This window comes from Erythrolamprus reginae, chromosome 1 (assembly GCF_031021105.1).
Source record: "Erythrolamprus reginae isolate rEryReg1 chromosome 1, rEryReg1.hap1, whole genome shotgun sequence".
Lineage (NCBI taxonomy): Eukaryota > Metazoa > Chordata > Lepidosauria > Squamata > Dipsadidae > Erythrolamprus > Erythrolamprus reginae.
This window is the reverse complement of record NC_091950.1, coordinates 103495196-103512997: the sequence shown is the minus strand read 5'-3', so window position 1 is coordinate 103512997 and position 17802 is coordinate 103495196. Positions and strand designations below refer to the sequence as shown.

Below are 17802 nucleotides of genomic sequence, written 5' to 3'. Positions count from 1 at the left end.
ATGGCTTCTTTTTTCTTGAGCACAACTTTGTGAAAGTGGATTTTCAGCAAATTCTTCTATGACAACTAAATATTGAAATATGTTTAATGATCATAAATCTTATTGTAAATAAAATTTTATTTTATATTGCAGGCACAGCCACACATCCTATTAAACCTATTATTAAAACTGCTGCATTAAAAATCAAGAAAGCAAGATTGTTATATAAAGAGCTTTTTTATTTGTTTCCCTTTTTTAAAAAGAAAAACAAAAGATCTGAGGTGTTCCTCTTTTTTTAAAAAAGAAAGTACAGTTTTGCAAAATGTGGCTTGGACTGATGATGTGAAATAGAGAGTCAACATTGACTCATTTCTTCTATTTTTTGGAGTTCAGAAATGAGTATCAGTTCTTATATTGATACAAGAAGGAGTTGTGTCTGGGGACAGCCCCACGCTTTTTAATTGTACGAAGCATTTTTAGGAAACTCCCTACTTTAAGGGGAGATTCCAAAGTACAGGCAGATTCAATGGGCAGATATACAATTGAATTGAAGCTATCACCTGAAAAATGGTAAAAGGATGGAATAAAATAAAATAATAAAATAAAATAAAAAGGCTAATAGCAGATAGGAACATTCCTTCATACAGTGTATTGTTACAAGTCTTGGTTGTGCTCTAATTTTAAGCACACTGGAAAACTGGTATAAGTATTTGTAATATTGTGTTGTACAGTGCAGATCCAGACAGAACAGTGTCTGCACTAATTCCATAGGAATTTACTTCAGTTGTTTTCTTCCACAAGTGAATGTTTTACAACATTGGATCATCAAGGTATTTGCAACTCAGATATGCCACGTAATCGAACATCTGCAGAGTGGAGGCTGTTTTTAGCTGATCATATGCAGGAATGCCTTTCTTTACATGTATTTTACACATTTATTTGGCAACCCAGACATCTATGGTCTTTGAGACTTTCCAGAGCTAAAAATAAAATATAAATATAATATTAAAATGCAGTACAATGATTAAGGCACAATAATAGCAATAAAATCCAACCTAAAAACCATTGAGCAGAAAAGAAATGAGTCTGATTCGGAATTGAAATATTACAGCTAGAGCATGTAAAACTTTCATTGGCCATGTGTGTTTCGACATACTTACTTGATCTAAAATTAAGATATGTTGCTGATTCAGTAGATTGGATAAATCTATTTGAAATAAAAATTGAAAACATCATTTGTATCTTTGAATATTGAAAATCCATCTTTTTTTTCTTTTTGGCAGAACCAGCTTCTTGCAAAAGGTTTGCTATACATAGAAGAAAAAGTTAAGTTTTGTGAAGGCAAGTATAGAAATTAATAACTTTGGTAAGGGCTCTTGACTCCCAGAAAGCTTTGTGAATCATCTTCTGAAGTTGCTAAGACGAATTTGTGGAAAAACCAACACATAAGAATCACATGGCTAAATATCCCCAGGTCCTAATATGTGTAAGCAACACAATGAAGTCATAACAATAGCATTGAATAGAGGTGATTTAGAACAGAGAAGAAAATATCTTTCTAATTGAAAAGCTTGCTTTAAATATCTATTTTTAAATACCATTTGAGGGGAAAAGAGAAGAAATGTGTAGTACGTACCTCATGTAAGTTATCACATGGCACCATTTATCTCTATATATGTACAATCGATGACCAATTGGTGGCGAAAGATGTCTAGCAAATGGCTATAACCATCTTCACCATAAAATCAACATTGTTACGAAAGACTATTAATCATTGTTCATATTTCCTCAGGGAAAGCATGGCTTATGTTTGAACATTATAGACTGGGATCAGTTATGCCTATAATTGTCAATCTTGATCACAAATATTTTATTGTATTCCACATGTTTTTTTTTCCCAATTGGTCTTGATGGATTCAACTAAAACATTGTGTATACATTGTGGTGACCAGTCCAAAAGTTTGGAAACTCTTGCAGCATTGAGGAGTTGGGCTAGAACAGGGGTCCCCAACATTTGCAGCTTAGTGTCCCTGCAAGATGAGGGGAGAAGGAACTGGGCTGTACCAGTGGCGGACCGATACCTGTGTGCAGCTCAACTTGTGTGAGTGGCAAGCCCTTGGACATGCAGCTCAACTTGCGCATGTTGAACTGTGTGTACAGTGCCCACTTGCCAGCCGGCTGCTTGTGCAAGATGAGCTACATATGCACAGCCTGCCGCTTGCATGCCCCACCTGTAAATACATCATGGCCCAGTGGTTAGAAACTGGTGGACTAGACGACCTACAAGTTTTCTTCCAACTCTGTTTTTCTGATAGCCATTTGAAAGTTAACCCCAAAATTATTGAGGCACAATCTTGGTTTTCATAAAATATACTGCATCTTAGATTGACATACAGTACATGAAAGAATGTTACCAGGCCATAATAGTTTTCAGTTGCCAGTCTGCCAGGAAGTTATATGGTATCTAATAGTTCAAAAGGAAGTAGGAACCTATGGAGAATTAAATCTATCCTAGTTCCTTAACCACAAAACCATTTAGACTTCTGACCAGATAAACTTCAATTGATGCACCTGTTTCTTCATTAGTTTAAGCTTTCTGGTCTATTTTTCTGTTACTTGGATTCGAAAGAAAAGAAAAGACAGTTTTCTTTTCTTTTGATGTATGTAATATCTTTATAACTTTTATTTAAATACAGATGTATGTAATATCTTTATAACTTTTATTTAAATACCAGAGATACTTTTAACTAGACATTAAAAATCAGATGTGATGTGATGGCTCTAGAACCTGTAAACTATATTGTTAAATTCCAACTCTGAAACTGATTTCTAATTGAAGTCAAATAATTAGAGTTCCCTTAAAGAAAGACCTTTACAATCTTACTTTAAAAAAAATATTATGATTCAGTGGGACATAGGCTGCTAAGACTGCAATTCCGCGAGTCCTTATTTGGAAGCAAGTCTAATAGCAATGAATAACATCTGCCTATAATGTTGCAATGTGAGCTCACACAGTAATTTGGAGTGTCTGCTCATCTGGATCTTAGGCCACGACAATACAGCAGCCAGAAATGTGTGCTTCTAGATGGAAATAAAATCTGAGTTTGGCAAATCTTCAATGGCAAATTTCTGAATCACTCAATGTTATATGGAAAATTCAGTTGGTGCCATTTATGGCTGCTGAAAGTTAGTTTTGGAGAAAATGAGTGATTCTTCAGTTCCACAATTACTGAAAAAATGTAATGGCTAGTTTCATTGGCATGGGGCCTGAAAAATATTTGTAAAATATTTTAGACCAAAGGGATTATATTTGTAGTGATGGTGCATCACACTTAAAAATAGTTAGTATTTCTTTTTTTTACCACAATGACCCTGAAAATCCTGATATAAATCACTTCAACATGCAGTGTATGTTAAAGACCTTGGGTTATAATGACAATTGGGGTGAAATTTCCACTGTAAGTGATGGCAGTTGCAAAGCATGATATCACATGAATAAATCATGCAGCAGTGGCAATTCTTCAGTTCCAATTGTTATTGACCACGAAGTTAGGACCACATGAGTCTATAAGTAGGAAGAGTACCAGGCTGGCGGATGAGGTGGTGGGATTCTGTGAGCAATGGCACTGGAGCATAGACAGGTGTGCAGATGTTGCAGGGGACTGAAGGATATCTTAGGTCGGTGATGGCGAATCTATGGCGAGCCATATCTGATGGCACACAAGGTGCTGCCCTATGTCAGCTGCAATGTGTGTGCTTGCCAACTGATTTTTAGCTTTCAGGAGGGTGGGGGCAAGGCCATTTTCACCCTCCCCAGGCTTCAGGAAAGTCTCCAGAGCCTGTAGATGGTGAAAAATGGGGCCAACGGGCCTACCAGAAGTTCCAGTAGGCCCATTGAGCCCATTTTTTCCACCATCCACAGGCTCTGGGGGCTTTCCAGAAACCTGGGGAAGGCATAAAATGGCCCAACGGGCCTACCAGAAGTTCCAGTAGGCCCATTGGGCCCATTTTTTTCCACCATGCAGAATGCAGCTGTGAGAGCAATCATGGGCTTCCCAAGGCATGCCCATGTTACACCAACACTCCACAGTCTGCATTGGTTGCCGATCAGTTTCCGGTCACAATTCAAAGTGTTGGTTATGACCTATAAAGCCCTTCATGGCACCAGACCAGAATATCTCCGGGACCGCCTTCTGCCGCACGAATCCCAGCGACCGGTTAGGTCCCACAGAGTTGGCCTTCCCCGGGTCCCGTCGACTAAACAATGTCATTTGGCGGGACCCAGGAGAAGAGCCTTCTCTGTGGTGGCCCCGACCCTCTGGAACCAGCTCCCTCCAGATATCAGAGTTGCCCCCACCCTCCTTGCCTTTCGCAAGCTCCTTAAAACCCACCTCTGTCATCAGGCATGGGGGAATTGAAAATGTTTTCTCCCTTCCCCCTAGGCTTATAGAATTTATACATGGTGTGTTTGTTGGTATGATTGGTCTCTTAAATTGGGGTTTTTTTAGATTACTTTTTAATATTAGATTTGTTACATTGTTTTTTATTGTTGTTAGCCGCCCCGAGTCTTCAGAGAGGGGCAGCATACAAATCTAAATAAACTAAACTAAACTAAACTAAACCATCCACAGGCTCTGGGGGCTTTCCTGAAACCTGGGGAAGGCATAAAATGGCCCAAAGGCCTATCAGAAGTCTGGAGGCTTCAGTGAGGCCTGTATGTATGCATGAGGGATAACATGGGGGGTTGTGCATACATGCGTGGGGGAGAAGAGCATTGCATTATGGATATGGGCACGTGCGCCCTTTTGGCACCCAAGCCAGAAAAAGGCTCGACAGAAAAAGGCCTTAGACAGATGCTCTGGAGTGTGGGTGAGTGCCATGGGCAGCCCTATGGAGTGTAGATGTGTGCTGTGGTATAGAGTGTGAGTGGGCAAAAAACCAGCAGGAATTACTTCTGATTTCCTGCTTCCCCCATTGACTTTGCTTGTAGAAAGCTATTAGGGAATGTTGGAAATTACAATCCTTTTACCACAGTCACTGCAATAACTAGAACTCCGAGGAGTGGTTGCAACTTTAAATAGCTGAATTAATTGTTTGACCCAAGTAGTACTGTATTATGATTTCAGAAATGAATATAAAGGCACAATTAACATGCTACGATCTGACTTCTTTGGAAGAGGATCTGACCAGACTCCAAAAGGTTTTAATTGATGTTTTACTTTATAACCAGCTCTGAGAGGTAGAGTGAGCAGGCAGAGACATATTCTTAACCGTATGCATGGGGATAAGATGGTAACAAGGTTTAAAGAGAAACCATAACTGCATTTATCTGGATGGAATTATAGTGCTCCAGATTATGCATGCCAAATGCTGACCACAAATTTACTCCTCACTTCAGTTAAGAGTTGCTGAAAAAGGTTAGAGGAAATCCTGTTTAATGGGTTTTGAAATATTAATGCACACTTGCTAACGGATATTTTATTTCCTGGTAAAGAAAAGGTTTTGAGAAGCAATAACTTTATGGATGGATTCAGTATAGTGGTTTTTGATGCCATGTAGAATTATATTAGTAAAAATGTAAGGATGCATTATATTTGACTTACTTTTTCCAATCTGCAGTCTTAATTTAGCATTAAACTACTGGTTTGTTAAAACCTGAGCGTACATTCAGCAGCTCATGTTGGGGCTACTGTACAGTCAGCATCTCTGCCCTTGATCTTTCTGCATTGGGAATTGAATAAAGGTTCTATTCATATTCAGTCACACATAAATAAAAGCCACTGTATGCAGAGAACCATGATAACCTAGGATTCCTAACCATTTTGAAATTTATGGTTGTGTGTTCAAGAAACAGCTAGTAGAAAGCCCCTTGAAAATTTACTCTCAAGTTCAGGATGTAGATGAGGACTATAGGAATAGGTCTTCTCTTCATAAACCCAACTTCATTTTTAGCCTGAAGGTGACCCTATTGTAATAGGATTATATAAAATATAGGCTTGATTCATAGGTTGTAATGTTGGACTCACAGTCTCACTAGTTCCAATGAAATTGGACTTTCGGGTTTTTCTGACCACTGTCCCTGTTATACCTTCACATAAGTATGTGCCTCATTAATTGATATATTTGTACAACTGGGAATAGAATATTAAAATTCCTTGTACTGAACCCTTTTGACATTTTGTGGATACTGAAATGTTCTTTAAATAGAAAGGATTGGGGATAGCTTATAGATTTTTTCCATGAAATGAACGATTTAAAAAAAAGGTCTGAATGTTGAAGCCTGCTAAATTATTACTGTTATTTCTGCTCTCCCCTCTCTCTCTCAGAATGCTTACTTTTTTAGTTAAAGGTTAATGAACTCTAAACAATGGGCTTATTTTTCCCCTTTTTAAATAAATCATTTTTTATAATTTTCATATGATGTTAGCCTGAGGCACTATGGAATGCTGATTATCTCTCAGAAAAAGTCAGCTCATTGTTTTATTTTGGAAGGAAGACAAATAGAAAGTTGAAATAACTGCCATGTGTTATAATTTATGTATTTGCAGCATTTTTATATTATTGGTTTCATGCAATTTTTGTCAAGGTACATTTTCAAGTGCATAAAAACCCAAAGAACAATGGTTCTCAGCTTTTTCTTCATCATGGAGTCCCCTTTAAATACCTTTTATGGCCAGGGACCATCAATACTTCACTCAAGATTTAAATCATAACATTCATTTCATATCTTTCGTACACCCCTCCCCTCCACAGACCAGAGTTTATGAACCACTACTTTATAAAGATAACTATAAAACCTATTCTATCCCAAAAGATAGCTGGAAATATATAGTTTCCTAAACAATTTCCAGCATTTCTACATAATTAAATATTAAGTCGATTAGAGTCTTCTGGAAAACTGTCAGGGATGATCCTGTTCAGATTTCCATAGGTTACTTCTATAATACAGGGATGTATCACAAAAACCATAATGCTCTTCCTCTTCTGTTCTTTCATGGAAATTAGGTACTTTCAGCATCCTCATTTGCAGCAAACAAATTTAACTAGTTTTTCAGACTGTTAAAACCAGCATTTTGAATTCTACTCGTGAATCTATTGGAAACCAGTGAAAGATCAGCAAAGCAAGTATTGGGTGGCCCTGGTGGTTCTTATTCACCATAAGTGGCAGCTAAATTCAGGAAGTCCTTAAGGCCAACCTAATATTGAGGTCATAGTTACAGTTAGAATAGAAGAATATAATTCTTTATTGGCCAAGTGTGATTGGACACACAAGGAATTTGTCTTTGGTGCATATGCTCTCACTGTACATAAAATAAAAGATACATTTGTCAAAAATGATGATGTACAACACTTAATGATTGTCATAGGTTACAAATAAGCAATCAGGAAACAATATTAATATAAATCATAAGGATACAAGCAACAGTCATACAGTCATAAGTGGGAGGAGATGGGTGATAGGAATGATGAGAAGATTAATAGTAGTGCAGACTTAGTAAATAGTTTGACAGTGTTGAGGGAAATATTTGTTTAGCAGAGTGATGGCATTCGGGAAAAAACTGTTCTTGTGTCTTGGTGTGCAGTGCTCTATAGCATCGTTTTGAGGATAGGAGTTGAATCAATTTATGTTGTTGCAGCAGAGTCTCCCTTTGTGACAATTAGTCAGTATTTGGAACTTTTCTGAGTTCAGCTTCTTTGATGGCTATGTGAGCAGGTCCATGTGGGTTTCTTGGCCATAAGATGGAAGTGGTTTGTCCTTGCTTACTTCCTGGATTTCCCAGTCTAATCTATGGGCGGGTTGCTTACCATTTCCTATTGGTGCTCTGCGTGCACATTGTGACATTTCACAATGTCACATTGTGTCATTGCCCCCGTTACGCAGGGATGCATGTCCCCAGCGTGATTTTGCTTCTGCGCATGTGCAGAGGGACAGTTTTCCTTCTGTACATGCTCAGAGAGCTAAAAAAACATGAAAAAATATATTAAAAAGATGGCGACCGGCAAAGACAGAATGGAGCTATCGTGGCAAATTGCTCAATTGGAGGACCACTTCAGGAACGGTGCACCAGACCGCACCGGTAGGAACCCACCACTGGTCTAATCCATAAAGTAGTATTCCTGGAAGTCTCCCATCCATGTATTAACCAGGTCCAAACCTAATAACCTTTTCACGATCACCCATGGTTGGCTAGATGCTTAGCAACCTCCAGTAATGTCAAGCAATGTGTGGATTTTAGTTGGAAATGAGAGTTGTATACCTAATAACATGTTTTTTGAAAGTTCCTTAATGTTCGTTGTATTTTTTTTAGGAGAAGATCGTATCTATGTATTATCTGAAACTTGGGATCACTTCTTCACAGAAACTCTTCCTATACTACAGGCTATATTTTACCCTGTTCAGGTAAATCTAGTTAAATATAAGCTCAACAGGGTGGAGAAAAAACATTTCAAACTTACCATATAATAGAAGGGAGACACTAACCTTAATCTGCAAAGGAAATCAATTTTAAACTTTTAAGAATCACACATTTCACCAGAATTGCTGTTAAGCTTGTTTGTCCTGTTGTCGGTATGGTTATAAAACTCTTGACTAATTTAAACCACAAACCCCATTACCCAATAACTATAAATCTACACTCTGTTAAAGGATAAGTTATTCCGGATCAATATTTTGTGTTACTGTTAATTTACAGATCAATATCCATTGTTAATGGTGCATTCTAGTTTTAACCACCCGGAAGACTTTGCAATTGAACAATACACTAATGATAAAAGTCTTTGTCTCCAACATGGCACCTTCCAGGTATATTAGAATAACAAAATTCCCAACCAACCCAGGCCTGAGATTTCCTCAGCGACAAGATTTTGTGCTTTCTTCATCTACTTTTCTCTGAATTCCTCAATCATCTTTGTTATAGCTTTTTTTTCTTACCATTGTACCTAAGTAGAAGAATTGGAAAGAAATCTAATTTCCACAGTTGACTCTTGAATTTTAAATGATGATTTGTAAAGAGGAGGCCAAATATCGTGTAAGGTTCTATGGGGTATATTGCATATAGAGGCACGATATTGCAAGGTAAAATCCCCCCTCACATTTACTGATTTTAGAACTGTCTGTTCCGCTAGAAGCAGAGAATCATGAAATGTATTTATATTGACCTCTGACTAAATTGGCTCAACCCACTGTCCAATAAGCCCAATAATTTGTGTGCCATAGTTAACAAATCTCACTGTTACACCACCTTTAACATAAACCATTTTAACATTTGAGACAAATGGAATGCTAATAACTTCTCTGTGTTCATTATCCCTGTAATTATACTTGGCACTCTGAGATAAAAAAGGTAATATTTTTCTTTTCCAAGGAACTGAATAAGCACAGTAACGGGGATGAATTAGAATACCAAGAAAATAATGTTATCTAAGCAAGAGAAGTTACTGATGGGACAGATTTATTATAGAATGAAAGTCTTAGGAAAGTTACATAGTATGCTTTTCAACTGCATAGTGACATACTATGCTTTTCCAGAGCTCCCTTTAACAATCCAACCCTTAGTGGTGCTATTTTCCCCCCTCTAGACCAAAAATATCAACAAGTAAGCATCACTATCTTATGTGGTGCTTTCCACATTATTAGAGAGAATGTAAATATTTGCTTCTTGCTATAAGAATCTTGATTTCCCATGCTCTCTCTCTCTTTTCTTTTTCCTTTATTTCCTTCCCCTATCCCTCTTTTATACTTGCAGCAGATGATAAAAGGTATGTCTGGCTTTACGGGCAGATAAACTGCGCACATTTGAAAAATAAGTCCTAGGATCCCAACAATATGTCCATGGACGTCGGTGTCAGCATATCTTGCAATTCCTTTTTGACTTACCAGAGTCCCTGCCCCATCTGATTTTACTTTTCGTTTTAAATTTTTATTTAAATAAATATCAAATATTTATTTTTGAATGGGAAGCTGCAATATAAAGCATGATCTCCAAGTATAAGTGACAGAGAATATATTAGGAAGTCAGAAGAGGTTATTAGGACAAATGAGATGAAAATCAGTTTAGCTTCTGGTGGTTGGTGTCACTATTCCAAATATATATCCACAACCCCAGTAAGGCTAGGAGCTTAAATCAATCATTTTTCCATCTATTACAATTGTAGGCATATTAAATCTTAAAGTTCAATGCTGCATCATCTTTAGCCTAGGGCAAGATGTTTGAATTAAGAAGGTCCACCAAGCATCTTTATGATTTTGGATTTGAAGTGCTATTCTACTCTACCACATACTAAACAGATTACAACACGGTTATTCTTTGAATTTCTTTCAATTTTGCCATCTCTCAACACAATAGATTTTACTATGTATATAGGAAATGATTCACTCAAAATTGTTGTACTTTGATGGATGTGATCTGAAATTACATCCTTTTTCCCCCCAACTCATAATATTGCTGTTGTTTTGTTGATTGAAATGCTGTCCTGGATTATTTTTTATCTGCACTACTGCACTATTGTGTCGTTCAGACAAGTGCTTTCCATTATAAATAAAGAAAAATAAGCATATTGAAGCATACCAGTTCCAAAGACAGAGCTCAGTAGCATGCCATTTGAAAGCTTCCTCCAGTTTGACAGAGAAATAATTGAGGTCTCTCTGGCTTTTCAACCAACTGTGACTCCATTTGATTGAGCTTAGCTGATTGTCTAGCCAAAATATTATGGAAAATGGAAAGTTGATTCTTGAAGTACAGATAAATGGATGAAAGCTTCATATTATAAGAGATGTTTTCATGCAGTGTGCTCTCTGTCTCACACTTTTCCTTCATAAATGCACAGTATACTAGCATAAATAGCACAAAAGAAATTTGCTGTTCTAAAATTCTGTTGTAGCTTGAGCACAGCAATCAAAAAGATGCTGCAATGAGTGTTATAATGATATGAAATTCAATGATTATGAATAACACATGTGTACCACACTATAATATTTCCCAGAGTAGTTATCTGAGGACTCTTGAGAGAAAAGGTGCTTGAAAAAATATAATTGTAATGTAATATAAAAGATCAGTGACAGAAAAAAAATATGCTTTGCTTTTCATCTACGAGTCTGCAGAGAGGGGCGGCATACAAATCCAATAAATAAATAAATAGATTGCTGCTGCACAACTATAGGCTGGCAGAGGAATTGAATTTAAATTATAAAAGTGAAGCAGCATGTATAGGTTAAATCATGGATTCTCAAACTACGGCCTGTGGGCTGCATGTGGCCCACTGAAGCCATTAATGTGGCCTGGGGAAAGTTAAAAATGAGGCACACAGATGCCCCAGGAAGCCAAAAAACCTGGTGAAAATGGCCTATTTTTCATCTCCCCCACCTCCAGAAGATAGACAGAGAGAGAGAAAGAGACAAATAGACAGACAGACAGATAGAAAGAGAGGGAGAGAGGTGTGTGTGTGACGGGAGAGATTTGTCAAGCTTCTTGGGGCTGAGAAGAATTACTTGCAAAACTGAGTTTCCTGAAGTGGACCACTAAACTTCTATACAACTGAAAAAAATGATCTAGTAAAAAGAAAAGTTAACAAAAGCAAATAAAACACCCCCACGAGCAAAACAAATTAAAGTTTAATTTATGTGCATTGTTTAGTGGACTGTTAAATTGGCCATGCCCACCCAGTCACATGCCCACCTAGCCAAGCTCACCCAGCTGGTCCACTCCCCCAACAGTCTGAGGGACCGAGAATTGGCACCCGGTTTAAAAAGTTTGAGTACCCCTGGGTTAAATGAACAATTCCATAGAAATTACTTGGGCCAAACGCGGAAAGCAAAACCAATTAATTGTAACAGAATATCCCCCCCCCCAAAAAAAAAAAAAATATCAGGAAAGGCTTCATATCATTAAAAGTGAAGATTCAGGAAAACAAAATTTGTTATCCTTTTACCATGAATTGATAGGTATGGGTAATTCTAACAATTCATAGCCTCCCCTTTTGCCAATGTTCTCCTGTAGACGAAGACGTATCTGTATTCTTAATGTCGCTGGATTGTGGATACTTACTTGTTGCTGGATACTTATTTGCTGAGATGTTCCTTCTTAGTTATTTTTTAAAGTTACACAGTAGGTTGGTTGTAATACAACAAAGATTAGATCAAGCTGAGAAGCTCGCATATCTGTTTCTGCAGAAATTTCACTCCCTTCTTTTTTTTCAAGTTCTGCTCCATTTATTTGTCCATAACCACACCCTTTGAATCTTAAGGAGAACAGCCCTTTTTAAAAACGGGAAGTTTCTGGCTTCAGAGCCTTTGGCTTGTGTTCTTGTTTTTCATTTTAATGAACTTGTTAGTTGTATGATTAACCCTATTATGAATTGATGATTAACATACATTTTATTTCCTCCAGCTAGAGTTCTGGTTCATTAGTTGGGGATATCTAAACAATTTCATGGAGAGCCTACAGAATGGCTGATTTTAGCTATTAAAATAGGAGTTTTAAACACAGTGCTTAAACAAAGGTTAAAGGGTAGCTTCATAGGCTTGGCATTCGCTTTTTAAAGATGGTAGCAGATAACAAAAACACATCTTTTTGAAAATAACACATACATTTTTTAAAATAAAAACTTTATTCAAGGGCTATATATTGCATCTCTTGGCGTGCTATTAAATATCTGAAATTGGTTCAGCAAAGCCAAAATAATAACTTAAATCTTGTGCTTGAAAAAGTTCAACGTACATAGTGACGTTTTGGTGGAACCCTTTGATAAGGGTGTTGCTTCTAATATACTTTTCCTGTCTAGCTACAAAGGAATACCACTTCCTCATTCTTAACCAACAGTTACAAACTGATTATCCAGGGGCAGCATAATCATTTTATTTCTTTTAATTTACAATAATTTCTCAGCTTATGTTCATATTACCATCTTGTTCTCCAACTATTTTTATGATATTGTGTGGCATTATTGTCCTAAAATATAGGGTTCAGTTTGCAAATAGGATTGAACATTATTCCAATGCCAATGGATGCCGTTTCTCTCTATCTGTGTGTACAGGGTCAAGAACTGACCATTCGTCAGATTTCCTTGCTTGGCTTCCGAGACTTAGTCTTATTAAGAGTAAAGTTGGATGAAATTCTTCCTCTGGTCCAAAGTAATCTTCCACCCTCCATTATCCAGATGCTGCTGATTTTACAGGTGGGAAATGGTCTTATTTTCACCTCTCATTTATAATGTTTGGGGGGGTGGGCAAACATTTGAAGACTGAAATATTGTGTCTGAAAACATCCTGTTCCAAGCTCTTACCAGAAGCATAGTGATGTTGGAACAGCCTGTTTTAAACATTAGATAAATGTTTTAGCCTGTTTTAACATTAGCAACCTTGAAATGTATTGTACTGATTGCCAAATGTATTGCACATCACTGTTAATGAGCATTAGACATACTGTTTTTGAAGCAAAGAATTGCCTTTGGCTGGACCTGCAAATATTGGCTCACTATATCACTGGGGTCTGTCTCAGAGAAAGACATTGATGTCTGCCTGCCCAAATATCTCTATTCTCATGCTGTAAAAAATGACTCTTATTTGTTTATTTTGTCAAGTATGTATTGGTAGTATACAAAGATATAACACTGTTTATATACATGATAGTGGTACTAATAAGAGGGAAACATTAAGACAGGGACGGTAGGCACGCTGGTGTACTTATGCACGCTCCTTACTGATCCCTTAGGAATCGGGTAAGGTCAACAGTGGATAGTCTAAGGGTAAAGTTTTGGGGGTTTGGTAATGAAACTACAGAGTAGTGAGTTGTGGAGAAAGTCAACATGATGCAGCCTTAATCATGTGTGTTGGGCAAGGTATTTTTAATTAAGAGGGCTGGATTTTTGACATCTGTCTTTCATTGATAAAGCTAGAGCTATCTAAAATCTGGTTTTCTAAATAATGAAATTAAATTTAATGTTGCAGTGTAAGGGTTTTAATGACTGTTTCAATGATAATAGTTTTGTTTGTTTAAAATTGTCATGTTTGAACTCTGAATTTTTGCCTTATTTTCATTTCGGTGAGATCATCCAAGGGCACGGGGTGAGTTGTCATCAGTATGCTGATGATACTCAGCTATACATCTCCACCCCGTGTCCACTCAGTGAAGCAGTGGAAGTGATGTGCCGGTGTCTGGAGGCCGTTAGTGTATGGATGAGTGCTAACAGGCTCAAACTCAATCCCGAGAAGACGGAGTGGCTGTGGGTTCTGCCTTCCAAGGACACCTCCATCTGTCCATCCATTACCCTGGGGGAGGGGGACTTTTGACCCCCTCAGAGAGGGTCAGCAACTTGGGCATCCTCTTCGATCCACAGCTGATGTTGGCCCATCATCTTTCGGCTGTGGTGAGGGGGGCGTTCAGCCAGGTTTGCCTGGTGCTGCCCTATCTAGACAGGGAGTCTCTACTCACAGTCACTCATGCCCTTATCACCTTGAGGTTCGACTACTGCAATGCTCTCTGCATGGGGTTACCTTTGAAGAGTGTTTGGAAACTTCAAATCATCCAGAATGCAGCCGTGCAAGCGGTTATGGGGCTTTCCAAGGCATACCCACATTTCTGTAGCACTCTGCAGAATGCATTGGCTGCCGTTTGTTTTCTGGATGCAATTCAAAGTGTTGGTTATGATCTATAAAGCCCTACATGGCATCGGACCAGATTACCTCCGGGACCGCCTTCTGCCACATGAGTCCCAGTGACCAGTTAGGTCCCACAGAGTCGGCCTTCTCCAGGTCCCATCAACTAGACAATGTCGCTTGGCGGGACCTAGGGGAAGAGCCTTTTCTGTGGGGGCCTGGCCCTCTGGAATCAGGTCCCCCTGGAGATTCGCACTGTCCCCAACCTCCTCGCCTTCCGTAAAAGTTTAAAGACCTATCTGTGCTGCCAGGCTTGGGGCCATTAGACCCTAGCTCCTTGGCTGATTATATGTCTTGCTGTGTGAATGGGAATGAATTCTTTTAAATGTTATTGGAGTTTTTAAATTTTTTTAGCTATATTAATTGGATTTTTAAGATACTGTACATATATTGTATACTGTTTTGATATGTTGTGAGCCGTCCTGGGTCCTTGGAGAAGGGTGGCATACAAATCCAATAAATAAATAAATAAATAATTCCCCCCCAATTATGACTCTTGATAGTTCTAACCAGCTTCCCCCCTTGCCAATGTTCCCTAGTTACAACGCTGACCTTGGAAGAAAGAAAAAAGGGAAAACGTTAGGAGTGTTGTCTTAAGTTGCTGGAATTATTTGGATCTAGAGAATTAAAACATTAATCACTTCCCAATTGGGTCACAAGTCCTGGGGAGAAAATTAATTTGCTTATATTCTTTGACTTGTTGGAATGGCCTGCTTTAACTACTGTATCTGTTGAGAGCATTCAGTAGGGTGTTGCAGAACAGTGTTTCTCAACCTTCAACATTCTCACTTGAAGATAGGTAGACTTCAATTCCCAGAATTCCCCAGTCAACATATTGGTTGAATAATGTTTTTTTTGCAAAAATGGGGTGGACAGAGAGTCTGGAAGCCTGCAGAGACTTCCTGGGTGCTGGAAGATGGCAAAAATGCCCCAGTTGTTGTGAAAAATGGGCCATTTTTTGCCCATCTTCTTCGCACAAATGGGATGGGCAAAGGATCTGGGAAGCCTGCAGAGAGCTCCCGGGAACCGGGAGAAGGCAAAAATACCCCCACTTTTGTGAAAAAATGGGCAAAAAGTGGCCTGTTTTCACAAAAATGGGGACATTTTTGCCAGCACCCATGAATCCTCTGCATGCTTCCCAGGCCCTTGGCCCACCCATTTTTACAAAAAAGAAAAGGGTGAAAAACGGCCCATTTTTCACAAAAAATTGCACTTTTTGCCATCCCCCAGCACCCAGGAGCTCCACAAATCCACAAGTCTTAAAACTGTCAAGTTTGAAGTTTGTAAAAAGTGTACGTGTTTGTAAAAAGTATTCTGCTACACTGGTATTTTATTAAATAATATATTACTAGAATATTTGGTTCACAAAGAGCCTCGGTGGTGCAGTGGTTAGAGTGCAGTACTGCAAGCTACTTTTGCTGATCACCGTCTGCCAGCAATTTGGCACATCAAATCTCAGTAGGCTCAGGGTTAACTCAGCCTTCCATCCTTCCAGGGTTGGTAAAATGAAGACCCAGATTGTTGGGGGCAATATGCTTACTCTCTATAAACTGCTTAGAGAAGGTTGTAAAGCACTGTGAAGTGGTATATAAGTCTAAATGCTATTGCTATAGAATACTTTCTTCCTTGTTTTCCACCTCCCAAATCTAGGTGTGTCTTATACTCCAGTGCATCTTATACTCTGAAAAATACAGTAACTTATAACTCCTACATCATAATCTAATACATAATTAAGTTTCTTTTTTTCAGTCAATTAGAAAAATAAAAATGGATGGATGAAATGTATTGATTTGCATACCCCGGGTATTTGACAATAGGTATATTTTGTTTATGTTTCAGGGAGTCCATGAACCTACAGGTCCCACTAAGGCCTTTCTACAACTAGAAGAACTTGTAAAACTGGTAGTTTCCCCATACCTTGGTTTGTGTGAAGAACATTGCTTCCCTGGCAGTACCTGTGCCCTGGGTAAGATGTAAAGTATTGCAGTTCCTGATATTTGGGTCAAAGGTATCTGGAGAATCCATGGAATCAGTAGAGAATTTTTTTTGTCTGCACAGAAAGAGTTCACAAAAACACAGTTTCCAAAATTTTTGCTCACATTTGAATATTGCTTCATTTGATTATGTTATAAACCCCTGCAAAACATGTTTAGCCAGAGGCAATACAATAGGGTAAAGAAAAAGTGTGTGTATGAGATACCTGCCATTTACAAATTGGCTATAAACCATCCATAGTCAAGGATGTGTAATCAATACTCAACGCTGGATGAGACACAGAAAATGAGAGTGACAGCTTAAATTATCCTTGTGCAGATACTAATCAATACAAACTTGCATTTAATTTGTGTAATTGTGCAAAAACCCACCCAACCTTTATTTTCCTTTTCTGTGTCTAACTGAATAATAACAAGACAGTCATTAACAAATGTTTAATAGCTATTTAAAATCTGATTTTCCAAAATAAATACCGTTTTAGCTGTGTTGTTTCCCTTTGGCTATTTAATGAAGTTACCTAATCATTAAGTGTTTTTTTCTGTTTTGTATGCCTATCCCTTGTTCCCACAGATCCCTTTCCTTCTTCTCAGAATAACTTATCTGATTGTTAGAAAAAAAATTATCTTGTGGCTACATTAAATCATGATTGCTGTGGACCTCTCCTCCCAGTGTACTGTGGGCAAGGAAATGACTGTAAATTCAATAAAGTCAGATTAATACTGTGCTCAGTACGATTTTGGGCACAGATTGTTCCTGTCTTGCTGACTGAGATCATTTCAATGAAAATAGCTAAAATTGGGAACTAGTCACAAAGCATGTGACACAATTAGGGGAGCATAGTCTTCAGATTTATTTTAATATGATTTGATATGTAGTTTGTTCAGTGGAGAGAATGGAAGTTGCTTCCAACCTATCCAAGGTTAACCATTTCTCCCAGACCATTCTATTTCTTTGTCAATCTTTTAAGTTCGATTTGAAACCAAAGTTTCCTATCTTACACAAGAGTATAGGTTTCTACTTGTGGATTCTTAGCTCCTGGTATTGGGGTGTTGCTCTTGTACGCATATATCCTTCGTGTCTTTAGCCAAGCAGAGCTCTGTGCTTCCTACTAGCTCTTGGCATTAACACTACACCAGATTAGTTTATAAAACTGAACAACTGTAAATTCATGACTT

General features: G+C 38.1%; 1 protein-coding gene across 4 annotated transcripts in view; it reads left to right on the top strand.

The window, feature by feature from the left end:
- Window positions 1–17802, top strand: part of PRR5L (proline rich 5 like) — an 84930-nt gene that overhangs the window by 51219 nt on the left and 15909 nt on the right. For all 4 annotated transcript variants that reach the window (XM_070760804.1, XM_070760794.1, XM_070760812.1 and 1 more), the window contains 4 exons: window positions 1263–1320; window positions 8289–8380; window positions 13012–13152; window positions 16472–16598. In XM_070760804.1, the coding sequence (XP_070616905.1) occupies window positions 1263–1320; window positions 8289–8380; window positions 13012–13152; window positions 16472–16598 (418 nt within the window). The remainder of the gene's footprint in view (window positions 1–1262; window positions 1321–8288; window positions 8381–13011; window positions 13153–16471; window positions 16599–17802) is intronic.